This window comes from Triturus cristatus, chromosome 1_1, assembly GCF_964204655.1.
Source record: "Triturus cristatus chromosome 1_1, aTriCri1.1, whole genome shotgun sequence".
Classification (NCBI taxonomy): Eukaryota; Metazoa; Chordata; class Amphibia; order Caudata; family Salamandridae; genus Triturus; species Triturus cristatus.
In genome coordinates, this window is record NC_140579.1 from 216,359,059 (window position 1) to 216,386,380 (window position 27,322).

A 27,322-nucleotide genomic window follows, 5' to 3' on the forward strand; every position below is an offset into this window, starting at 1 on the left:
TTTTAGATGGTTATGCCAATATTGACGGGGTCCCTACTGCCTTTGAATTTAATGGTTGCTTTTTTCACGGCTGTCCAATTTGTTACGCCGGAAACGATTTTAATAAGATGACCGGTTGTACATATGGTCAGTTGCTTAACCGCACAACTATTAAACAGGAGTTTTTAAAAAGACGCGGCTTCAACGTCAGAAGTATTTGGGAACACGCGTGGCGTGAGCAGTTAACATGTAATCTAGATCTGCAGACTTTTAGCAAGGATCGTGACTTACCCGAGCCCTTGAAACCGCGTGATTCTCTCTACGGAGGACGAACCAACGCCGTTACTCTTTATCGAAAGGCCTCTGGTGATGAAAAGATTTTTTACTATGATTTTACCAGCTTATACCCCTTTGTTAACAAGACAAAAGTCTACCCTGTGGGACATCCTAAGATCCTTTATAAAGATTTTGGAGCCCCTCAAATGTATTTCGGTCTAATCAGATGTAGAATTCGTCCGCCTAGAGGACTTTTTTTCCCGGTGCTTCCTTACAGATTCGAGGGAAAACTATTATTTACCCTGTGCCGCTCCTGCACAGAAGCCAGACAGACCTTCCGGTGTGATCACTCTGATGACGAACGTGCTCTGACCGGCACCTGGTGCACTGTAGAAGTGAATGTAGCTCTGAAAAAAGGCTATGTGATAGATCGCATTTATGAGATATGGCATTTTGAAAATGTTTCTAGTGATCTGTTTACCGACTACATCAACTTGCACCTTAGAGACAAGCAAGAAGCTTCGGGTTACCCCCAGTGGTGTAGTGATAATGCCGAGAAACAGAAGTACCGGAGGGAATATTTTCAGAAAGAGGGTATTCGATTGCGCTCTAATAAAATCCATGTGAACCCCACTAAAAGACAGATTGCTAAACTGTTTCTCAACTCTCTATGGGGAAAACTGGGGCAGAGAGAAGACCGCTCAGAAACTACTCTAGTGACAGAGCCGGATGAATTTGATCAGTACTTTTTTACTTCCTACTGCGAGGTGTCATCTTGCGAGTTCATAGATGATGATACCGCTTGTGTGTGTTGGCGGTATACCAAAGAACATTACCCGCCTTCATGCAACGCTAACATATTTATTGCCAGTTTCACCACCGCTTATGCTAGATTGGAGTTGTACAAGCTCCTGGAGTTGCTTCAAGACCGCTGTCTTTACCACGACACAGACTCTGTGATTTTTGTGAGCAAAAAGGGCGATGTTAACCCTCCGGTGGGTGACTATCTGGGGGAACTCACTAGCGAAACACCTCCCGATGAACACATCACAGAGTTTGTTTCAGCCGGCCCCAAAACCTACGGTTACCGCTTATCAGGCGGTAAAATCTGCTTGAAGGTGAAGGGGATCACCCTCAATGTTCAGAACCGCGAAAAAGTAAATTTTCAAAACTTAAAAGAGCTGGTCACTCAATATGCCAAGCACGCCGAAAGAGGTGAATGTGTTCCAGAAGATGAAAGCTTAGTAGTGCAGCACCCCTGCATTGTGAGAATTAAAAAACGTTGGGATATTGAGACACGCCCGCTTCGCAAAACGTTGAGGGTTGTATATGATAAGCGCGTTCTTAAAGAGGACTATAAAACCCTGCCCTACGGCTTTTAAGAGTTATGCAGCCTCTGTGTAAACACGGGGCTAGCGAGAAAAAGGACTTTCCGCTTTTGGTGTGTATAGTTTATTAGAGGTTGTTTAAAGTATGGATATTAGATTGCAACATCCGTTCTCATGCATCCTCGCAGGTCCTTCCAATTCTGGTAAAAGTTACTTTGTAAAAAAACTTTTGGAAAATGCGCATCAAATGCTGACCCAGCCACCCACCAACGTAGTGTGGGCCTATTCCTGTTGGCAGCGGCTCTATCAAGAACTCGCGCTAAAGCTTCCACACCTCAAATTTGTCGAGGGGCTCCCCGCCGCCTTAAATGATGACATTTTATTTCCACCCTCTAGTGTTAATATGTTAATTGTAGATGATCTAATGGCCTCTGCTTGTGACAGCGGTGAAATTGAAAAAGCTTTTACTGAGTATGTTCACCATCGTAATCTTAGCATTTTATACATTGTGCAAAACGTCTTCTGCCAAGGTAAGAGCTCACGAACCATCGCTCTGAACACCAAGTACATGGTGCTTTTCAAAAACCCCCGAGACAAGCTTCAAATAACGACTCTAGCCAGACAGATGTACCCGGGTCGCTCTAGTTTCTTTCTAGAAGCCTTTGAGGACGCCACTCAGAGCCCCTATGGGTATCTTTTTGTAGATTTAAACGCCGGCACGCCGGAGGATTACAGATTAAGGACCGGGCTTTTCCCACCGGATCTTCCTGTTGCTTATACTCTAAAAAAGTCCTACCCGGCTATAAAAAGAAGATAAATAAAAAGCAGCGCTCCAGTTTAGAGCTCCAACACACTCATGACCATGTCCAGCCGGATAGCGCGCAATCTAGCTCTTTTAAGACTGTTGGTTTCATCATCCCCACAACAAAGGAAAGCTCTTCTATGCTCCGCGTCTGACGATTTAGTAGCAGCGATATCGGAGATAGCCCTAAATACCTTGAAGGGCAATGTCCCTTTGAGTCCTCAACAGATCCGAGTGCTTAAAAAGAAAAGTAATCTTGTTAAAAAACTGAGCAATAAGAGGATCTCTATTAAAACAAAAAAAAGTCTTGTCAAGCAGTCTGGGGGCTTCATAGGATCGCTGCTAGGCATTGCTATCCCGCTTCTCTCGGGCCTGCTGCGCCGCCGGTGATGGCTCACATTGAAAAAATGTATCTCGTTCCTAAACATCAGCTAGACAGAATGCGGAGTCCCCCAAGCGCTGATACCGACATTAGAAAATCAGCCACGGATCTGTTGGACGCTGAGATGCGCGAAATTCTTCATCGTAGTGATTTACCGGTGCACGAGAAAGCTAAGCTTTATACCGCTATCCTTCAAAAGTATCTGAACTTTGTCCATCATGGTAAAATGGAAAAAGAGGGCCTGACTTTATTCATGCCTGAAAGTCAAGAGCCACCCGTTTCACCGGTCAGAGAGCCAGAATCACACGCCTTTAATCTAGTTAATGAAATCCTTGACAACGTTAACCCCCGGCACAAAAAGAAAGCAGAATTACTTCTTAATAAAATTCATCAAAATAAAGACATCGCTTTCTGGAATGATAAGGGGGAACTTCTTTATAAAGGTAATGTTATACGTGGTTCAAACCTGCATGATTTGATCAGAGGCGCCACCCAAACACACTCTTTTGCAAATAATAAAGCGCCTGTCGGTTGGGATGCCTTCATGCAGAGCCTAGCAGAACTGAACATTCCGACATCGGTGCTAGGAAATGGTGGTCATCGTATCCACTTAGAAGATTTAAAGAACAACGCCGTTGCACCATTTGTTATCCCTTCTCCCCCCGCATCACCATTTTCACTGACCCCTCGAAGAGCACCGACGCTTGCCCTCCGTGATACCGCTGACAATGCTCACGAACCCGTAACAACACACGGCCAAGCACTCCCGCCAAAAAAAAGAAAACACTTCGCGAGATTGCCATGGTTGTCTGTTTAGCACCCGTGACTTATAATAGAGACCTATGCTTTTTACTGGGTAACTAAATATTTTTTTATGTAAATACCTCATCTGTATCACAACATATAGTTTTTGTATAATTTTATGCCCGGTGGCCATACTGCGTATTACTGGTTGATGTTAATACGCTATGGTTTCTTGATTTTTATGTACATCATTTTGTTTTCAGTGTTGATACTGTGATTTATATGCCAAGGTGCATAATGTATTTGCTAACTACGGCTACCTCATTATTCAACTATAAGCTTAAATATGTGAATTCTATATTTATATATGTATTATCGCTATCCGTGATTATTATAAGTTAACAACGATAAGCTGTGATTCCTCTTTTAAAAAATTTATGTAACTTCCGCATATTTGATGTCTGCTGTTGATACTGTGATTCATATGTCTTGGTTTATAATGTATTTGAGAACTACCGCTACCTCACTATTCAACTATAAGCTTGACTATGTGTTTTCTATACTTTACAAATGTTTTATAGCTATCTGTGATTATTACCGGGTACCAAAAATATGCTGTGATTCCTTTTTTTAATGTAACTTCCGCAGATTTTATGTGTGCTGTTGATACTGTGATTTATATGCAATGGTGCATATTATATTTGATAACTACCTCTACCTCATTATTCAACTATAAGCTTGATTTTCTTTTTTTTTTTCTATTGTCACTAAATGCTGTCAGTATATGTAATTCCATATAATGAAACTGTAATTACATAAAATGTGATTTTCTGTTATGTAAAAAATGGTTTCAATTAAATTGTAAATATTGACCCAAAATAAAACTTCTCCGAGCTTTCATTTTACATTTAATAAAAGCAATTTGTTCTAAAACGCGTTATTATTCTTTTCAATAATGTGATGATGGGAAATGTATAAAATATCATTTTAATTCGTAGCTGCACCCCATATATCCGATTACTGAGCCCCCATAAACACGCCTAAAGCAAGACATGCCCGGGCATGCCTGGTCGATTTATACGTACTGAGTCCCCCATAAACATGCCTAAAGCAAGACATGCCCGGGCATGCCTGGTTGTTTTACACGCTTTATGATTTCATCGCCGTATCATTTTATAAGCCTTGATTCACAAATCCTAACTTATCGTTTTATACGCTTTTTGATTTCATCGCCGTATCATTTTATAAGCCATGATTCACAAAATAACGACCTATAAAACAATAAAATGCTATAATCTTATCAATACGTTATAAGGACCGATTAAAACCCCGATTAAAATCAGACTTGGAACGCGTCCAATATAGACACACGGACCAAAGGGGCGTGGTCAAAGGGGCGTGGCCACCTGTCAAAAAATACATGGTGACGAGTAGTATACAACCTATACTACTCCTTAATGGCCATTTCAATGGATTTCTCCGAAGGGGCATCAATAAAAAACTCATCTTCTTTAGTAGTCCCCTTACATTCTACCCTTACGCCGTTCCTAGCATACAGGTTGGAAATGAAAGTGACCCAAGACAATTCAGCAATGGGAATAGGGAGGGGGCTAACTCTTACTCCACAACTGTAGGAGAGTAGGGTCTGCTATCCTATGGTCACCCCAAATTTTTGCTTTTTGCTTCACTGGTTTTTGACATATTGAGGCTGTGGGCCTGCCAATCAGACCCCCAGCCTGCTGTTCTCTCTACTAAATTAAAACTATGCACCCTAGGTGCATAACCAATTGGAAGTGGATCACCCTGTCAGCCCCTGTACCAGTGTACACTAGGTACCCAGGGCATTGGTGTACCCAAGGCCTGCCAGGGGCTGAAGCATGTATTGTGCCACCCCAGGCTTGGCCTAACAATCTGACACAACTGGCTGATCACGCAGCTGGGGTAAGTTGGTGTAATCACCTCTTACTTAGGTGTAGTATACCTATGCCTAACCTTAAATGGGACACCTGGTAACCTATAAGTCACTCCTATGGCAGGCCTTAACAATCCTGAAGGCAGAGTGCTTGGTTCCATGTGAGATGGTGCTCTGGCATGAGCTGAGCCTGTCTGCAGTGGTCGGAACAACTTCCTTCTACTGTTTCCAGATATCGTCATACCATATACTCTTAAGTGCATTATGAACCTCGCGGTTAAATGCTATCTTTGGTTTGACTTTATCAAAACATGTCGAGTAAGGTGTCATACGAATTGGAATACTAACCCCTCGCCAATTCTGGCGACGGGGTTAGCATTCCACCCTTCTAGAGGGACACGACATGTACAGTACCTGAAACCCGGGTAAAATCAGACATAGCCTCAGCTCCACAAAATGGATGCTGCCACCACAGACACAAGTCTGCCCTCCTGCTGCTGGGAGTCCTTCCAGCTTGGGAGGTGTGGACAAAGGGTTTCCTGCCAGGGGAGGTGCATGCACCACCCCAGACAGGATTTTGTGTATTGGTCAGGTAGGGCTTGAAAGAAACCAGACATGCCTGTGGCTCACAAGGAGCCTCGGTGCATATGCCAGTTCAAACCGGTCCTGGGGCACACCAGTCCCGGGCCTGGGGCGAGCTGGACAAAGGATTGGGGGTGTAACCACCCCCCTTCCTGGTCCCACCCATAGGGAGGGACCTAGCAGGTAGTCCGGCCCCTAGAATCCGCTTAAAGGTAGGAGCTGTGTCCTAAGACTTCAGACATCCTGGAATCAACTTGAAACTAAGAAGAAGACGGGAACTTCGACATTCTGCTGCACAGAAGACTGAAGGAAATCTCCCCTGTGGTCAGGGAGTGACCACCTTGCTAACGCAAGCACCATCCAGCGAATCAACGTCTGCTTTGCCGCCGCCTCCCGCCGGAGCCCGAGCCCAGAGACTGACAAGACCTGGACCTCCAGACCTCTCACCGCCCGATCCACAGTCCCTGAAAAGAGGAGACCCGTGGAGGCACAGAGACACGTGAAGCCAGCCATCTTGAAACGACCACGACAAGCTGACAAGTGCAACAACCGAGGCTCCCTCCAAGTTGTGCTTTGGGATCTGAGAAGCCCAACCCTCGAGCAGCATCTGCACCAAAGGTGAGCCCTCCAGCATCTCCACGATCTGCGTGGGGCTCTTCTGCATTTTGCCACTCGACGCGCCTAACCGGTTGCTGGCCCGCTGGCTGGTAGCCATCTTGGCGACAAACTTTACGAAATACACCGCGGGTCTGGTTGCTCCAGACTGGCCCTTGCTCCCCTCCAAAGGAGCAGTCCTTCTGACCTTGCTGGTCAGAACCATCAGCTTATTTCATCTCCTACAACAATTGCTTTTGCCAAGGCTTGTTTGCTTCGATCAAGTCGCCGACACCGCCGACAGCGAGAGCCTGCGTGGGACAGCTTGTGAACCGACTCCTGGACGTCGTCGACCTCCAGGGACCACGTGGCTGCAGAGACAAGCTACACCTTTCTTCCTGTTTGCACCCGACATTGCCTGGTACCCACCTGGTGCCACGCTGATCACTGGCTAGTGACTGTGAACACTGTCCCCTCTGCTTACAGGTCTTCAACATCTCCGATCCACTCTTGGATCCACCGCATCTCTCCCGGACCGACCGCCTGCAGCATCTTTGTCCACAGGCTCCACGGAACAGATAGGAGAAACCCGACGCACTTCGAGGCCTATGCACCCGCTTCCTGTGGGTGAGGTAAAGCTGGCACTCCTGTGCCCAAGTGTAGTATTACATCTCTAGTGCCTGTGTTCCAAATCTTGAGTTCCTAGTCCATCCGGAAGATCCTTTTTGCAGTAACTTTGTACTTTTTACGCACCCACTGAAACCTATGGGAGCACGCGTGTGACTATTTGCTCTGCACACGCCACCCGTGGACCTCCTGGTCACTAACTGAAGTTAGCTCCTTGTAGGCCCAGCGATTCTAGAGGCCCTAGGCCTTTTCCCTTTTCTGTTTGTGGTACTTATACCACTATTTTAGTATATGGTTTGAGCGGCCACCAGGGCCTATCCATATAAAGTGCAACTTCTGTGTATTCTACTGTAATCTTGTTTGACGATTTGTGCTCCTGTGCTCATAAAGAGACTAGGGGTTACTTTGAGAAATAAATACATATATATTTTGAATATATATCTGTGTGGTGTCCTTTCATTGGTATAAAAGGGGGTTACATTTGGTAAAACAGCTGGCTTAACACGCTTCACGAGTTTAGCCTCAAAGACTGCTTAGCCTACGCTACCACTAGGGCAGCTAGTCCGAAAAGGTTGACTTACAACCACACCATAAGGGTTGCTTGGCATGGTACAAGGTGATCACTTTAACTAGTGAGCATCATATACCAGGCCAACTTCTCACATTGGTGAGCAGCGGTTGGATTTGAGCTTGCTGTGTTTTACCATTGTAATCTCTTGGTTACCAATTGAAAGATCACATAGGTACATGTAGGTACATATAAAACAAGATTAGATATACATAAGTTCTACTGAACTTAATTGTTGTAGAGCAAAGGGAGTAGCACACCCTGACTACAACTACTAGATAGGTTTAGTAGGTAAACCCAAGTGTAGGTAGATTGCAACACATCCACCCACACTTAAGAGCAATGGCTGGGGCAGAGGGGTCCAATGTACCCATCTCTGTTGAGAGTGACCCCCAGAGGGCACCATCCATCTTTGCTACCCTTAACCAGAATGAGCTCAGGCATTTGGCAACTCTTAGAGGCCTTAAACAGCCCAAGAACCCTACCTCTGCTGAGCTCAGAGAACTCTTGCAAAATGATGAAAATCAGAGAGAGCTCAAGAAAGCTTCCCAGTTAGCCCCCTTAGGGTCAGGAACAGGAGGCCCCACTTCTGAAGATGCTACAGAAGTACCCCTTTCCAATAGCCATCCCTTAGATGAGAACCATACTACAGAGGAGGAAAGTGGAGAGGATACAGAGAGTAGTGATGATGAAGGGAGAACTAGCCCAGTGCCAAGTGTTATACTTGGCCCAGCTAAACTAAGGCTATTGGGGACTGACAATGGGACCATCCCATTGGATCTCCCCAGTGGACTTAACCAGGGGCTTGGGAGGCAAAGGAATCGCTCAGGTGACTCTAATGCTTCTCATGCCTCTAGAGGCTCTCAAGGTCACTCCAGGAAAAGGATGACCACCCCTCAGAGGAGGGAACATGAGGCCAGAATGCAGGAAGCCCAGCTGAGGATCAGGAAACAGGAGCTAGAAGTAGCCCTGATGGAAGAAAAACTGAACAAGGCTAGGCAACCTAGAGAGAGTGGGTCTATACCCACTGGTGGCAGCATTGTCCCTAAGGACAAAGATAGGGTCTTTGATAATAGGAACCTGTCTAAGGTTGTGCCCCCCTACAAAAGTGGGGATGACATCCACAAATGGATAACTGCTCTTGAGAGAGCCTGCAAAGTACAGCAGGTTCCTGAAGACCAGTGGGCAGCAATCCTCTGGCTCTCCTTTGAAGGAAGAGGCAGAGACAGACGCCTCACTGTTAGAGAAGAGGATGTCAGAAATTACAGAGTCCTGAAGAGTGTTCTAGTTGATGGGTTAGGCGTAACCACTGAACAGTACAGGTTAATGTTCAGAGACACCCAAAAGACACAGACTCAGGACTGGTCTGAATATGTTGAATGTGCCACTAAGGCTTTGGAGGGTTGGTTGCTGGGAAGTAAGGTATCTGATTTTACAGGATTGTATAATTTGATGATGAGAGAACAGATTTTAAATAACTGTCAAAACCAGCAACTGTATCAACACTTGGTTGACTCTGATCTGACCTCTCCCCAAGAATTGGGAAAGAAGGCAGACTAATGGGTCAGAACCAGGGTTAAGCAAAAGAACCAGAACCAGGGCCAAGGGGGTGATCAGAAGAAAACAGACCAAAAGGGTGGAGATCAGAAATCTAAAGACCAGAAGTCTTCAACAGGGCCCCAAACTACTGCTAAGGAGGGTGGGTCCCAACAGCAATCCAAGGGAAAGAAGAAAGAAGGTCAAAAGAAACCCTGGTGCAATCATTGCAAGAATACAACTCACTGGACTAGTGATTGTAAGAAGGGTGGAGCCCCCAACACTGTTGCCCCTAAGGCACCTGCTCCCAGTACTACTGTTAGCAGTGTTGGTCCCCAGACAAAGGGTGTAGTGGGAATGACTATGGGAACTGAAGGAGATTCTGACTTAGACAGAACCCTGACACAGGCAGTCTTGATCTGTGATGGGGACATTGATTTGTCCCTGACTGTGAGCCCCAGTAACCTGGGCAAGTACAGACAGACTCCTTTAATTAACGAAAAAGTGGCTCAAGCCTACAGGGACACATGTGCCAGTGTCACTATGGTGACACCAGGCTTTGTGGACCCTGGACAGTACATACCAGGTGAGAATTACCTGGTGACCAATGCCAGCAATGCCACTACTTCACATAGTGTGGCAGTTGTTAACTTCTCATGGGGAGGGGTAACTGGCCTCAAAAGGGTTGTGGTTAGTGCAGACCTCCCAGTAGAATGTTTGTTGGGCAATGACCTAGAGAGTTCTCTATGGTCAGAAGTGGAGTACAGGACTCATGCAGAGATGTTAGGTATATCACCACATGTCCTTGCTGTGACCAGGTCACAGGCCAAAAAGTGCCTCACTGAACCTCAGGTCTTGGACCCTGGAACAATGGACCAAGCACCTACCAAGAAGAAGAACAGGAGGGTCAAGGCTGTGCCTTCCCCCCTGCCTCAGAGTGATGATCAGCCTTCCCAGGAAGCTGATCTACAGGACCCTGAAGGACCTGTCCCTGAAGAGCTTGAACCTGATCAGGTTGAGTTTCTGGGGACAGGGGGACCTTCAAGGGCTGACTTGAGGCAGGCTCAGTTATCCTGTCCCTCTCTTGAACCCCTCAGACAGCTGGCTGCTGCTGAGGCTGCTGGGAATGCTCAAGGTACCCATAAAGTGTATTGGGATGAAGGGCTCCTTTATTCAGAGGCTAGAGACCCCAAGCCTGGTGCTACCAGGAGGTTGGTTATACCTCTGCAATTTAGGGGCTTCCTTATTACCTTGGCCCATGATATTCCTTTAGCAGGACACTTAGGCCAGAATAAGACTAGGGACAGGTTTGTCCCTCACTTTCACTGGCCTCACATGAATGAAGATACAAAGGAGTTTTGTCGCTCCTGTGTGACCTGCCAAGCCAGTGGCAAATCAGGTGGCACAACAAAGGCCCCCTAATACCACTACCTGTGGTGGGGGTCCCCTTTGAAAGAGTGGGAATAGATATAGTGGGTCCCATGGATCCTCCCACTGCATCTGGGCACAGATTTATACTGGTGGTAGTGGATCATGCCACCAGGTATCCAGAGGCAATTCCCCTTAGGACCACTACAGCTCCTGTTGTGGCCAGGGCCCTGCTGGGAGTATTCTCCAGAGTGGGGTTTCCTAAGGAGGTAGTATCTGACAGAGGTACCAACTTTATGTCAGGATACTTGACAGCTATGTGGAAGGAATGTGGTGTCAACTACAAGTTCAACACCCCTTATCACCCACAATGCAATGGGCTTGTTGAGAGATTCAACAAGACCCTAAAGGGTATGATCAAAGGATTACCTGAAAAGCTCAGGCGAAGATGGGACATCCTTCTACCCTGCCTTCTGTTTGCTTACAGAGAGGTCCCACAAAAAGGAGTTGGCTACAGCCCCTTTGAATTGTTGTTTGGGCACCCTGTAAGAGGCCCACTGTGTTTAGTGAAGGAAGGATGGGAGTTACCTCTCAAAAAGCCTAAGCAAGACATAGTGGACTATGTACTTGGTCTCCGCTCCAGGATGGCTGAGTATATGGAGAAGGCATCCAAAAACCTTGAGGCAAGCCAGGCCTTACAGAAAGCTTGGCATGACCAAAAGGCTGTCTTGGTTGAGTTTCAGCCAGGACAGAAGGTATGGGTGTTGGAGCCAGTGGCCCCAGCAGCACTCCAAGACAAATGGTCTGGACCCCATACAATCCTGGAAAAGAAGGGAGAGGTCACCTACTTGGTAGACCTAGGAACTCCCAGGAGTCCCCACAGGGTACTCCATGTTAACAGGCTTAAAGCATATGTTGACAGGGCAGACATGGGCTTGCTCATGGCTACAGATGAGGGACAGGAGGAAGAGAGTGACCTTCTCCCAGACCTGTTGTCTCAGAACCCTGAAGATGGCTCAGTTGAAGGAGTGACCCTTGAAGGCAACCTCACTGCCCATCAGCAGACTGAATGTAGACAGGTTCTACAATCATTTTCACATATGTTTTCCTTGATACCTAGTCAAACTGACTGGTGTACCCATGTGGTGGACACTGGTGACAGTCTGCCTGTAAAGAACAAGCTTTACAGACAACCTGACCACGTCAGGGACTGTATAAAGGCTGAGGTACATAAAATGCTGGAATTAGGTGTCATTGAACCCTCAGAGAGCCCCTGGGCTAGCCCAGTGATTCTGGTCCCCAAACCTCACACCAAAGATGGCAAGAGAGAGATGAGGTTCTGTGTGGATTACAGAGGACTCAATGCTGTCACCAGGACAAATGCACACCCTATTCCAAGGGCAGATGAGCTCATAGACAAACTAGCTTCTGCAAAGTTTTTGAGCACATTTGACTTGACAGCTGGCTATTGGCAAATCAGATTAGCTGAGGAGTCTAAGGCCAAAACAGCATTCTCAACCCCAGGTGGGCACTACCAGTTTGTGGTGATGCCCTTTGGTCTGAAGAATGCACCTGCCACCTTCCAAAGGCTGGTGAACCAAGTCCTTACTGCAGTGGTTCCCAAACTTTTTGGACCCATGGCTCCCTTGCCCTAATTGGCAGTTGGCCGTGGCTCCCCAACATTTTTTTATGGGTGGGCGGGTGGGGGGGGGGGGGATGTAAGCTCGACCTCGGGAGTACTTCCTGTTGTCTTCCTTAAATTAATTGGGATGCAATGAAGGTAGTATAATCATATTTGTAACAAAATACGAAGATAACAGCTGTTTAATAAAACTTTGTTAAGTGTGAAACGATACAAGATTAATAGCCATATGTTTCCATGCAGCATTTATTAACCACACAACAATAGTTCACAAATTTCTATATAAATATCTTTTCAATGAACAGGTAAAACAGAGTCCGAAATTTACCTTACAAATCCTAGTGAGATGGATGTGCTTGTTTTTCCTTACATAACTCCTGAAATCTTGGAGTTATTTTTGAGATTGCAACACGCATTTCTTTTTCAAGGTGAATTTTTGCCCTATATTTAGACTTTATCACTGCAACTGCTGAAAAGCCTGCTTCACAAAGGTACGAAGTAGCAAAAGGGATCAAAACATGCAGGGCTCTCTTGCTAATCATTGGATATTCATCTCCAGCTTGGCACCAGAACTCAAGCAGTGACTGAGACTGGAACCTTACTTTCAATGTTGAGTCACTTGAAACATCAATAAGCTGTTCTGCTTCCTCATTGTTGAAATGCTGAGGTATCTCAGCGTTGAAGGGGTCTCTCACCCATTTTATTGGCTCCACTTCATCCTCTGGAAAATATTTATCAAGGTAGAAACGCAGTTGAGACAAATACAGAACAAAAACTGTCCTCAGTTCCTCCTTTAACGCCATCTCATTCTCCTGCAGGAATTGGTCCAATGAAGGAAAACATTTATAGTCACCTTTGCTTAGACTGCTTTTCCAAAGGATCACTTTCTTCTTAAAGCCTGAAACTTTGTCTGACAGTTGCAAGATGTTAGTATTATTGCCTTGCAAGGACTTGTTCAGTGCATTCAGTTTTTCAAATAGATCAGAAAGAAAAGCCATTTGTATTAGAAAGTCTGCATCAATAAACTTGTCAGCAAAACAATGTTCATCACCATGTAGATATGAGTATATTTCATTCCTCAGTTCATACACCCTAAGCAGGGAGTTACCTAGAGACAGCCACCGAGAACTACTATAGAACAAGAGACATGAGTGTTCCGCACCCATGTCCTCACACAGTTTAGCAAAAAATCTTGCTTTCAATGGTCTTGTTTTAATATAATTTACCACTTTGATGACAATTTTCAGAATACCATGCAGTTCTTCACTGAGGTTTCCTGCTGCCAGTGCTTCTCTGTGAATGATGCAGTGTGTCCAAACAGCATTAGGAGCTTTAGATCGTATGCGAGCTTGAAGTCCTTGGTAGCATCCTGCCATTGAACGGCCCCCATCTGTACAAACTCCAACACATCTCTCCCAGTCAATTTGATTCTGTTGCATGAAATCATCCACAACCGCATACAAGTCTTGACCTGTGGTTCCACCTTTGATTTCTTTACAAAACAACAAATCCTCAACAATTTGTTTTTCGTATAGAAACCTGACATAGCAAATAAGATGGGTGTCTTTGTGGTTGTCTGTTGCCTCATCCAACTGGAGTGCAAAGTCTTTGCCTCTTAGATTACAGATGAGCTGATCGTTAATATCTTCAGCCATATCATTTATCCTCCGGCTGATAGTATTATTAGAAAGAGGCACTTTCAGCAGCTGTTTACCCGCATCTTCGCCGATCATGATTGTTACCATCTCAACAGCAGCAGGCAAAATCAGCTCTTCTGCAATTGTGTGGGGTTTTTTACTCTGTGCAACTAGATAGGCCACTTTATATGAAGACAGGAGGGCGTTACTATTAGTTTTGGTTTGTTTTGAGAAAGTGGACTTTTGTAGTTTGGCTTCTGCAACTTTTCTTTCAAAAAAATCCCTTGGCTTTCCGACCACATTTGGGTGAAGACTTTCAAGATGCCGCTTAAGTTTACTTGGAAGCATGGATTCCAGAGCCAAAACTTTTAAACAGATTGCACATTGAGGACGGTCCTCGTTATTAACCCGGACACACGTGAAACCATAATCCAAATACCTGTCATCGTACTTTCTATACTTGGCCTTTCGTTTCCCGTCGTCTTTTTTGTCAGAAGAACCTGCAACTTCACTTTGCTCAGACGAACTTGAACTTGGCATTAGAAATCTCTTCATTGTCAATCACAAAGATGGGAATCAGTTCCTCTCGTCTTTCTATCTGTAAAGTCCCTGGTCGTCGTTTCTTTTCCTTTGCTGAAGTATTTCCAGGTTTCTTCCAGGTGTCATCCACAGTCTCCACGGAATAATAAGCCTGAAGTACAAAACATCCAGGTAAGACAAGTATAAATAGAACTAAAGTTATTCTCTGCCTAATGATGGATCTATTATTTCTGTTAGTTTGCAGAACCATTTTGCAGGCTCAGAAATTTATAAATCAGTACGCGGCTTTAGAACTGGTGGTGCCCAGTGCGACAATGTTTGCGCCCCACAGATTCCATCACTACCACCCTTTAGCAGTGCCCCCCTCAAGTCTCCATGACCACTCTCTCTCAAATATATTGAATCAGTTATATAGTGCCACCTATACCAGTGTAAGTTGTCAGGGCACTTATCACACACACATTACACAGAGACAATCAATCATATGTGTGTAAATTAGTGTATAGGAAATGTTTCATAAGCCAGAGGACTACAAGGTAAGTCACATGTCATCCATACTGGTGGCAGACAGTAAGTGTGCTTAGTCTGGAGAGGCACAGACTCAGAATTTAAAGGGTAGTGGGGGTTCCATTTAATAATTAGGAGTGTTTGTTACTGAAATGAACCCTTTTTGAAACAGATTATAATGAAAGATGGAGGAAAACATCATAGTGCTCTAATAATCCATACTGTTTGCATGCAGCTCTTGAATGACAGTTATTAGCACATGTTAGGATTTTAACATTCTACACTACTTTTAAGCAAAAGATCTGACAAAGGCACTGACCTATTTAAACTAGCTTCACTGTGTGATGTGCATGATACACATTCTTTGCAGCAGGCACATTAACACTGTCTAATTTCTTTATTCACTTTTTTGAACCTTGCATTCCATCCTTGATGTTTGCCACGGTTGGGACGTTTGGTATAACTAACTTTGCCTTCATGAAGCTTCAAGTATAATTTCTGTCAAGGTTTGTTTCCATCGGTGTGAGTAGTAGTGAAGTACTCGTGGTCAGTAGAGTCTGAACTAAACACTGATAATGCCCAGTTTCCTAACCTCTTCCAGAAAATAATGTAGTTTGGAAGTAGGCAAAGCTTGGAAAACAGTAACGCAGGAAAAAAGTGTGGCTGAAAAATAACGCGCAAGAGTGAAAGACTAAGTGAGGAGTGCTGGAAGAAAGATGCATGCGTGGGAATCAAGAGTAGGCAACCTTGGTATTCATCAGCCCCCACAATATGCCAGCACTAGGCTCCTAAGAAAAACTTTAGATCTCACACTTTGATTTTTATTTTATTTATTTACTATTAGGCCTTGGATTGCTTTCTTGATAAAAGGAAATCGTATAGCGCTTATTCAGCTGATCTGAACTGCAAAGTAAAAGTAAAAATAAAAAGCCAAAGTGCTCGGCGTGCATCATATATGCTTGCGTATGTCCACACAATGACCATCGTGAAATTGTTAGCGTTCCAAGACGTCAGCCATGCGTTCACTTGCAGATGTGTCGTGTCACGTGCACACACGTGTATTGTACCACGCTGTAGCGACCATGCATAGAAAGTTAACAGGTTGGTATTTGCCTCTAAAGTGAATGTACACCCTTGCTTAGACAGAACGGGTCTTTTCGTTGTAATTAAGTATTCGCTGGAGCGAAAAATATTAAATCAAGTTAGTATTTCTGTTAACAAGAAGAAACCGCCAAGAAGCAGCATATTTCTCCTCTATAAGCACAGTATGCGGTTTTGGCAGTTTCAACACTATAAATCGGTTCATGTTTGGAGCGCGCTTATTAAGCTGTTTCATTCAATATCGCCCGATTTATATATCAGCCGTAAAATACTCTCGTCTCACTAGTAACTGATACTGACTCTCCTAGCCTCCTACTCACATTGGGCGACTCACAAATTCAAGGTACCAGTAGAACGGGAACGACATGGTAGTTTTTCAATACATTTAATGTGCAGTTTATCCTTTGACTGAGAACCAAAATACATTCTGGGAAAAAAAATGTCCTTCGAGCCGATTTGAACCAGCGACCTAAGGATAACAGACACTCCACTACAGTCCTCCGCTCTACCAACTGAGCTTTACGCTTTTTGTTTCTAGTGAGTCTTTCTAAATGTGGCCTTACTGCTTTGTCGAGTACGTTCCATGTAGTCAACGTAAAAAAATAAAATGGCAAAGTATTACACATGTACTACGGTCCATGTCTACACAGCAATAAATGTGAGAGGCAATACAAGTGACTACCACTACTACCTCAAAGAACGTCCGTAAATTCAGCCTAGCGTTCGTTGTCTCTTATTAATTTTTTACAGAATATTTGTCGTAATTCAAGTACTTCTGGGTCGCATGACAGCCAGTCCGACGGCTGAACATTATTGTCTCACTGTGTAATCAACTTTACTTCACTGTCTTACCTTGGCAACGGCAGAAGACGGCCGGCGGTAGAAAGCGGCGGGCGGCAAAAGACGCAGCAGTAACTCCCCACTAACGCCAGAGCTGCGTACGTATGGCATGCGTATGCCAGTAATGGAGACTACCTCCGACGCCTGAGAATGCGCGTACGACGCGTATACGTACGTACGCACGCACGTACGCCTCCAGGAACAGACCATGTCCCCAGTTTTTGCAGGTGGGACAGCTTTTGCCTTCAGCTCGCTTTTCGCTTAATTTTTCAACATTGTGGTCGCGGCGCCCCTGGCTCCTCATTACGGCGCACCGGGGTGCCGCGGCGCACAGTTTGGGAACCGCTGCCTTACTGGGTTGGATGACTTTTGCGCAGCATATCTTGATGACATTGCTGTCTTTAGCTCCACCTGGGAGGATCACCTGATCCACCTGAAGAAGGCTCTTGAGGCTCTGCAAAGGGCAGGCCTCACTATCAAGGCTACTAAGTGCCAGATAGGGCAGAGTAAGGTTGTATATTTGGGCCACCTTGTAGGTGGAGGCCAAGTTCAACCACTGGAGAGTAAGATACAATCCATCAAGGACTGGTCTCCTCCAACCACCCAGACTCAAGTTCGAGCTTTCTTGGGCTTGACTGGGTACTACAGGAAGTTTGTTAAGAACTATGGGTCCATTGTGACTCCTCTTAATGATCTGACATCCAAGAAGATGCCCAAAAAGGTTCAGTGGACAGTAAGCTGTCAAAACGCATTTGATGACCTGAAGGAGGCCATGTGCTCTGCACCTATCCTGAAAAGTCCTGACTACTCCAAAGAGTTTATTGTCCAAACAGATGCTTCTGAGTTGGGTGTGGGAGCTGTGCTGTCACAACTTAATGTAGATGGTCAAGACCAACCCATTGCTTTTATTAGCAGAAGGTTGACCCCCAGAGAGAAGAATTGGTCAGCTATTGAGAGGGAGGCCTTTGCTGTGGTGTGGGCCCTGAAGAAGCTGAGACCATACTTGTTTGGCACTCACTTCAAGATTCAGACCGACCATAAGCCCCTCTTGTGGCTAAATCAGATGAAGGGTGAAAACCCCAAACTGCTTAGGTGGTCTATTTCCCTACAGGGGATGGACTTTACAGTGGAGCACCGGCCAGGTACTGACCATGGGAATGCAGATGGTCTCTCCAGGTACTTCCACTTAGGACATGAAGACGAGACTGGTCAAGGCTAGTTTAATGTCCCAGCGTTTGGGGGGGTTGTGTAGGAGAGTAGGGTCTGCTATCCTATGGTCACCCCAAATTTTTGCTTTTTGCTTCACTGGTTTTTGACATATTGAGGCTGTGGGCCTGCCAATCAGACCTCCAGCCTGCTGTTCTCTCTACTAAATTAAAACTATGCACCCTAGGTGCATAACCAATTGGAAGTGGATCACCCTGTCAGCCCCTGTACCAGTGTACACTAGGTACCCAGGGCATTGGTGTACCCAAGGCCTGCCAGGGGCTTAAGCATGTATTATGCCACCCCAGGCTTGGCCTAACAATCTGACACAACTGGCTGATCACGCAGCTGGGGTAAGTTGGTGTAATCAACTCTTACTTAGGTGTAGTATACCTATGCCTAACCTTAAATGGGACACCTGGTAACCTATAAGTCACTCCTATGGCAGGCCTTAACAATCCTGAAGGCAGAGTGCTTGGTTCCATGTGAGATGGTGCTCTGGCATGAGCTGAGCCTGTCTGCAGTGGTCGGAACAACTTCCTTCTACTGTTTCCAGATATCGTCATACCATATACTCTTAAGTGCATTATGAACCTCGCGGTTAAATGCTATCTTTGGTTTGACTTTATCAAAACATGTCGAGTAAGGTGTCATACGAATTGGAATACTAACCCCTCGCCAATTCTGGCGACGGGGTTAGCATTCCACCCTTCTAGAGGGACACGACATGTACAGTACCTGAAACCCGGGTAAAATCAGACATAGCCTCAGCTCCACAAAATGGATGCTGCCACCACAGACACAAGTCTGCCCTCCTGCTGCTGGGAGTCCTTCCAGCTTGGGAGGTGTGGACAAAGGGTTTCCTGCCAGGGGAGGTGCATGCACCACCCCAGACAGGATTTTGTGTATTGGTCAGGTAGGGCTTGAAAGAAACCAGACATGCCTGTGGCTCACAAGGAGCCTCGGTGCATATGCCAGTTCAAACCGGTCCTGGGGCACACCAGTCCCGGGCCTGGGGCGAGCTGGACAAAGGATTGGGGGTGTAACCACCCCCCTTCCTGGTCCCACCCATAGGGAGGGACCTAGCAGGTAGTCCGGCCCCTAGAATCCGCTTAAAGGTAGGAGCTGTGTCCTAAGACTTCAGACATCCTGGAATCAACTTGAAACTAAGAAGAAGACGGGAACTTCGACATTCTGCTGCACAGAAGACTGAAGGAAATCTCCCCTGTGGTCAGGGAGTGACCACCTTGCTAACGCAAGCACCATCCAGCGAATCAACGTCTGCTTTGCCGCCGCCTCCCGCCGGAGCCCGAGCCCAGAGACTGACAAGACCTGGACCTCCAGACCTCTCACCGCCCGATCCACAGTCCCTGAAAAGAGGAGACCCGTGGAGGCACCGAGACACGTGGAGCCAGCCATCTTGAAACGACCACGACAAGCTGACAAGTGCAACAACCGAGGCTCCCTCCAAGTTGTGCTTTGGGATCTGAGAAGCCCAACCCTCGAGCAGCATCTGCACCAAAGGTGAGCCCTCCAGCATCTCCACGATCTGCGTGGGGCCCTTCTGCATTTTGCCACTCGACGCGCCTAACCGGTTGCTGGCCCGCTGGCTGGTAGCCATCTTGGCGACGAACTTTACGAAATACACCGCGGGTCTGGTTGCTCCAGACTGGCCCTTGCTCCCCTCCAAAGGAGCAGTCCTTCTGACCTTGCTGGTCAGAACCATCTGCTTATTTCATCTCCTACAGCAATTGCTTTTGCCAAGGCTTGTTTGCTTCGATCAAGTCGCCGACACCGCCGACAGCGAGAGCCTGCGTGGGACAGCTCGTGAACCGACTCCTGGACGTCGTCGACCTCCAGGGACCACGTGGCTGCAGAGACAAGCTACACCTTTCTTCCTGTTTGCACCCGACATTGCCTGGTACCCACCTGGTGCCACGCTGATCACTGGCTAGTGACTGTGAACACTGTCCCCTCTGCTTACAGGTCTTCAACATCTCCGATCCACTCTTGGATCCACCGCATCTCTCCCGGACCGACCGCCTGCAGCATCTTTGTCCACAGGCTCCACGGAACAGATAGGAGAAACCCGACGCACTTCGAGGCCTATGCACCCGCTTCCTGTGGGTGAGGTAAAGCTGGCACTCCTGTGCCCAAGTGTAGTATTACATCTCTAGTGCCTGTGTTCTAAATCTTGAGTTCCTAGTCCATCCGGAAGATCCTTTTTGCAGTAACTTTGTACTTTTTACGCACCCACTGAAACCTATGGGAGCACGCGTGTGACTATTTGCTCTGCACACGCCACCCGTGGACCTCGTGGTCACTAACTGAAGTTAGCTCCTTGTAGGCCCAGTGATTCTAGAGGCCCTAGGCCTTTTCCCTTTTCTGTTCGTGGTACTTATACCACTATTTTAGTATATGGTTTGAGCGGCCACCAGGGCCTATCCATATAAAGTGCAACTTCTGTGTATTCTACTGTAATCTTGTTTGACGATTTGTGCTCCTGTGCTCATAAAGAGACTAGGGGTTACTTTGAGAAATAAATACATATATATTTTGAATATATATCTGTGTGGTGTCCTTTCATTGGTATAAAAGGGGGTTACATTTGGTAAAACAGCTGGCTTAACACGCTTCACGAGTTTAGCCTCAAAGACTGCTTAGCCTACGCTACCACTAGGGCAGCTAGTCCGAAAAGGTTGACTTACAACCACACCATAAGGGTTGCTTGGCATGGTACAAGGTGATCACTTTAACTAGTGAGCATCATATACCAGGCCAACTTCTCACAACAACCCTCCCCAATCAGTGACCAGAATTGTCTAACTTTGCCATAAACTGCAGCCTCCCGTAGACTTATCCAGAGTGAATCTTCTTTTTCTTTTTTAAGTTTCTTCCTAATTCTGCTTCTCCTTCTTTTTAACAGGTATATTTTATTATTTGTTTCAATAGATCTACGTAAAAATTGCTCCCGCACTAATTTATTTATTTCCTTATTTAGGAGGGTAATCGGTCTAGGAACATAAATCTTTTTTACGGAAGAGCTAGACCTTTTGGCAACGTGGATGACCTCCTTCATAAAATTCTCAAAGTGGATTATTTCAGAACCCTGCCAATCCTTCAACTCTAGAATTGTTTTACCTAAAATACACTCCAAGCCCTTCTTGGCTTTAAAAGTCCAAAAGCATCTTCCAGAGTCCTTATGAAATTTGACTACATCACTGTTAAGGGACCATGAATCGGAATTAGGAGGTTGTAATGTAAGGTTTAAAGAAATCACATTGTGATCACTAAATAAGGTCGGAGAGACCACCAAATCCTTCATTAAGGAGAAAATACAATAGTCGGTGATTACATAGTCCAGAATTGACTCACTTTGGGAGGATCTATGAGTATATTTTGCAGGGACATCAGAGGGAAGCCTACCGTTCACTATTAACCCCTCCGCCACTGAAAGTTCTTCTAGCAAAAGCTTCCCTCTCTTATTAGTTTTAATTTTATTAGGGAAGAGAGATTGAGGAATAAGATAGGCTTCTTCTTTAAATTTGTTTCTAAATAGCTCTATGCTAAAGTTAGAAACTTTACAATTAAAATCACCTACTAACAACACATAGGGGGGAGGTTCTAACTCTTTAATCTGTTTAATGTACGAAAAAACTTGCTTCAATAGAATATTAAAACATTCGTCCGGGGGGATGTATGCATTTATTATCACCAAAGGATTATTGTTTCCCCTACTGATTAAATTACAAAGGGTCACCGCCTGAAAGAGGTTGCTTGGGTCGACATAATGGGTGAAGTTCCACTTAAATCTATTAGACAAAAGGCAAGCAATTCCCCCTTTTGCATGCCCTTTCTTCGAAGGAGAGGCCAATGCCTCAAGGACAAAATAATCTCTCCCTACACACAGTCTACTAGCACACCAGGTCTCTTGGATGCAAATCACACTAGCGTTCAAAGAGAACAAATACTGTAATTTCTCGGGACTATTATTTATCCCGGCAGCATTCCAAGAGAGAACTTTTAAACCACTGCTAAAGATGTCGGAAAAGTTTGGGATTGTCTATGGATTTACTAGACAAAGCACCGGGCAGCCAATTCCACAGCTGGATATCTTCTATTGGGAGGGTGTTCTGAATTAACGGGGCAGGCATTGCATGCGTCACCAAACGTGTGCTTTTCGAAACCCAAATCTTTAAATCATCAAATGAGGGAGGGGGTCCATCTTGGCCAGTGCCCTGCTGAGAGAGTCTATTTTGAGGGGAACTATCTCTTCCAGAAGACAAGACAGGTAATACATCAATTCCCCTACACTGGAAGTTCTCAGCCTGTTGCAATATAAGATTTACTATAAGTTTAGAATAGAACTTTACCCTGACATAGGGCGCGGCAACTGTTCCTAATATAGAGACTAAATCAATATCATTAGATTGGATTAACTTTAGACTCTCTATGTCTTTGAAATACTTAAGCAACCATGCTCTATTTAAGGACAGATCAGAATCGAATAACGATAGAAAGTCCTCAGTCAATGTATCTACAAAAACTTCTGGTACTCTTTTAGGTAGATGATGGGGCCATATAACACCATCACCTGCGGCATGAAAAGTAGGAGCAGAAGGATTAAGAGCCACAGATACAATTGGGACTGACCTGGTCATCTCTGCTACGGGGAGAGGAATCGTCAATCCTCCTACATCTAATGGGAGGCCTCCCACGGGAGAGATTGAACAATCGGAAGAAATTTTAATGCCTAATGCAGAGGGATTCAAATTATCGAAAGTATGAGTGGTCGCTTCCAGACTCAGGGACCCATTCTCAGGTTCTCCAGTGTTAGGATCGTTGGTATCAGGGACTTGGGAATCCTCAAAAATTATTTGTCTCTGCCTTTTCTTCCTGTATCTGCGGATTGGTTTCCTCTTTTTTCCTTTGTTCTTTCTTTGTTTTCCAATTGTTTCTTTTTCTTCCCCCCCTATCCCCTTCATTTCAGGCACAAAAATTGTTAATAGCTCTTTTTCAGCTTTTGGAACAGTGACATCAACACTATCTTCATCAATTTCGAGGTCAGAATTCCTTACACAGTTAGATACGGGAAGTGTGGGTACTAAAGATGGCTCATTTTTAAGGATAGCCACAGCTTTATTTTGAACTGAATTAACATTTCCAGCTAGATGGTCACTGCCCGACTCAGGCCCCTGCACTCCTACCTTAGGAACTAACTCATGAACCTTTTCCGGGAGCTTTAACAGTAAGACATTTAGTATCTGAGTGACTGATTCCAAAATACAATCAGAGCTTCCCACAAATTTACCCAATAACTGTAAAATAGATGCCAGCAAATGTTCCAATGCAATCAGGGATTTAGAAATCGTTTTTTCCGATTTATCAAAACCTGGAGGACTCATGGGACCAATGCCGGATATATTAAGCAATGGACTCTTTGAGATGTTATACTGTGAGGAAATATCTAGCGATTTTAAGGAGGGGGTACTGCTATAAAGCAGAAGACCAGCTGGAGTAGCGCCGGTCGGGGATTTAATAGCTTCAAATGATTTCAGAGTACCATCAGTTAGGTATCGACCACAAAGCTCCAGGTCAATACTCGACAACTGAGAGTCCCCCTTACCGCCCCCCTTTGGCTGTAAACCTCCCATGGGATCATTGGATAAAAACATTTTATAGTTTGCAGACACATTATTTTGTTGCCCACCCTCAGAATTAGAAGCAGAACACTTAATGACACCAGTCATTTCAGGGGGCGCTGGGCAAGATTCCTCAGTAATCAGGGAGTCTGAATATTCTTCCTTCACCAAAGGAGGGACCTTCTTGAGCTCCATAAGGGCTGTGCCAGATGGAGAAGCTGTGTCAAAGACTTTATTTGCAACATTTAACAATTCCTTATCCTTGGGTTTTTCCCAGAATTGCAGCAGCTGGCATTGACCCTTTAATAACAAATTACTAACGGCCTTGTTTCTAAGGGGGTTGGATCTTGTCTTCATGCAAGACCTTCCCCCCAATAGTCTCCCCGAACGTAACTTTTTAGCCGTCATCCTTAGACGTGAAGAGCTGGGGAAACCGTAACCCCGAAGAATACAATTAATAACAGTTAAAAGGTTGAATATTTGGAGGTAAGTTACGGTGAGTTCCTGGCCAGAGAGACAATGTTTACACCGTCATAATACGACGCAGAATATATAACACTAAACAAATGAGGAAGTTCAAATGCAAATAAAATAAAATATAAATAAGTAGGCCCAGCCCAGTCTACTTCAGCCTCTAAAGAACACAGAGGGCCCGCCCTTTGCCTGGGCTTAGCCCCCACGTGCGATCCCGCGTTGCGGGAGAAGTGCCGTTCCTTTTCTGCGCCTCCGGACAGGAGGGGGCGGAGCCACAAAGGGTTTGTGGGGCCTGTAATCCCCCCACTCTGCGGTCGCAGTAAGGAGTGCGACGGCGGGGGGGACCAGGCAGCAGGAACACACAGGAAATATCCCCCAAGTGCTCCGTAAGTCCAAAAGTCCAAAATGCGACAAATTGGCTCCAAAAAAAGAATTCCCACTGGTAACAGTGAGTGCCCAACTTTCCTCGTAGCACCACCCCCTCTCCCAACAACAGTAGTCCGGATGGACCGATTACAGATCGTGAGGTGCCAAACAAGTGAGGTGTTCAAAAGCACTCAATGCTGATTTTGCAGGCTGTACCTGAACTAGTCAATTCACTTCCCCAAGACACCTGGGGCACACACTTGCTGCGGCTGCCTGTTAAAGTGCAAAAGCACTTGCGTTCACACCCCACAGTCAATAACAATCACCGGCAGGTCTCCTACAACCCCCAACGGGGTCTTCCAGCGGGGGTCCAGCAAGGGTCTTTCCAGGATTTTTTTTTTTTAAAAAGCAACCCGCCGGGTGAAAGGGTGAAAGGGTTATGTTCTAGGCAGGCTTAAACAACATGAAAGTAGAGCCTAGTCGGGCCGGACCGGGATGCGGAGAGGGAAGAGGGGAGGAGCGGTTAGCGGTTTCGAGTTCTCCGCAGTTTTCTCCGCTCACGCTCGCACTCACCCGAGCATCCGCTGACTCTCTCACTCGTCTCAGCGATGCTACCACGATGTTTCCACGTCTCCTGTCTCCCGTTTGCCTGTTTGCCCGTTTCCACAGTTCCGCAGCTCCAATCGCTGCTCCGTTGTTTGCTCCGTTGTTTGCCTTCGTGTCCTTAGCAAGGCAGCTGTTACAGCGAGGAAGACGTAAGCAAAGCTGTGATGATGATGATGATGAGCAGTCACCAGACAGCGAGGTGTTATTGGAGCATCCCAGACCGAAGCTTAGCTGAACACAGACTCTAGAACACTCTTAGAACAGTGAACAGCATGATCTAACAGGGCTTTATAGGGCACACGCGAACAGAGGAATACACCTATCTCACGCATACATGTGCGAGGCCGCAAGCAAGATTCAGGTTTGACGCCGCCCCCTTCCTCCGATGTCGTTCTGAGGATGAGGTGGACTTTACAACCACAAGATGGAGAGTAAACCACCAAGGCCCACTTTAAGAACACTGAAAGGGAGATTTGACCCCCAGTGTTCACTGGAGAGTGCGTAGGTCTTAATTACTTTTAAGAAAAATGCGCGTCCGCTTCAGGACCTCCATGCTTTCTTTTACCTTTTATTCATTTATTTTTTTAATAAACTTGTATGCTGAGCTGGGCGCCGCTTTAGGGACACCGCGCCCAGTTTCTTACATTTTTTTAAAACTTTACTAGTGAGGGCAGCGCCCACTTCAGAGACACTGCGCGCTCTCTCTTTTTTTTTTTAACTTTACAGGTGAGCACGGCTCCCGCTTCAGGGACACTGTACTCGTGCTCTGCATTACAATAGGTCTCACTTTTGGCGAAGTTTGACCTATTGGTATTGTAAATGACAATTCCTTTTAATATTATAAAAGGCATTGCCATTTACAAAGCCAAAATAGCTCAAAATCTCGCAGTTGCGAGACCAATTGCATTGTAAATGCTTGTTTTAAATGTTGTCAGGCAGCGAACCCGTCAATCCCCCAGAAATATCAAGTTTGTTCACTGCATTTGTTTGCACTCCAAAAACTGGTCTCACGACTTTCAAATTCCACCAGCCACCACTGAACTGTATAGCTAACCTCAGACTCGACTGATTGTGGACTGTCAGCCCAGGGGGCGGGGATAAGGACAGTGGGCGGCTGGCGTAGCCAATGAACGCCGGGGCGGAGTTAGAACAGAGCTGATACAGTGAAGCCAGGAGTGGAACGAGCAGAAGGTGCGAGACAATCGCCGGGGAGCTGCCGACTTTACTACAGAAACTTGGGAGCACACACCCACTAGCAGACATCCTCAGCAGACACACCTCAGCTTCCCCTCACTCGTGGCATGGAAAGCCCGGTCATTTTTTCGGCCCTGCAGGGGATGCTGCTCTTCAAGTCCCCCCAGAAGAAACAGGCAGTGAAGCGGCACCTCCACAAACACAACCTCAAGCACCGCTACGAGTTCCTGGAGACTCTGGGGAAGGGCACCTACGGGAAGGTGAAGAAGGCCAGGGAGCGGAGCGGCAGAGTGGTGAGAGCCGGGGCTGCACGGGGGCAGCAGGAGCGCGCGCCCTCGGGGCGATGGAGGCCCTGGAGAGGGGGTGAGGGAGCGGAATGAGAGTTGGTAGACCCTGCTGGGGTAATTTGGCCCCTCGGCGGAACGGTATGTGGCCCTTCGGATGGGCAAACTCTTGTGAGGGGGTTGTTGAGCCTACTTTCAATTTCATTGCGGGTCATCGAGGGTATGTCCCGCCCCGGAGATGCTGATACAGGTAGCCGAGTTGTGGGGCACCTTCAGGAATGGGGATCCATGGCTGCTGGGGTGATGGGGGTCCATGGCTGCTGGGGTGGAGGCTCCTCGTGGGCCTATTAGTGTTGGTTCTGTAAGAAGTTACAGTCGCTTTCATGAATGGACACGCGCTGCTGAGCCAGGGCTGCCGGCCTCTGCCCACCTTTCCCTCCAGGATATGAGATCTCCATGGCTGGTAGGTTGAAGGTTCCTTGTGAACCCATTGCTGTTGGCTCTGACAGTAAGGCGCAGTGCATGCTTGGCCTCCCCCGGGATGCTGATGCAGGAGTGCTGGGTGAAAGGATGCCTCGCGGCACT

The 27,322-nt window shown here is 46.2% G+C and overlaps 2 protein-coding genes across 2 annotated transcripts in view; one reads left to right on the top strand and one right to left on the bottom strand.

Moving 5' to 3' along the window:
* The window catches only part of LOC146870009 (uncharacterized), a 145,734-nt gene extending 119,922 nt beyond the window's left edge, over positions 1 to 25,812 (bottom strand). The window contains exons 1-2 of the mRNA XM_085640894.1: positions 25,776 to 25,812; positions 25,227 to 25,513 (exon numbers count right to left, since the gene is read on the bottom strand). Coding sequence (XP_085497020.1) covers positions 25,227 to 25,513; positions 25,776 to 25,812 — 324 coding nt within the window. The remainder of the gene's footprint in view (positions 1 to 25,226; positions 25,514 to 25,775) is intronic.
* A 633-nt stretch (positions 25,813 to 26,445) lies between these two features.
* The window catches only part of LOC146870011 (NUAK family SNF1-like kinase 2), a 119,266-nt gene continuing 118,389 nt past the window's right edge, over positions 26,446 to 27,322 (top strand). The window contains 1 exon segment of the mRNA XM_085624155.1: positions 26,446 to 26,746. Within this exon segment, the coding sequence (XP_085480281.1) occupies positions 26,561 to 26,746 (186 nt within the window). The 5' untranslated portion in view covers positions 26,446 to 26,560.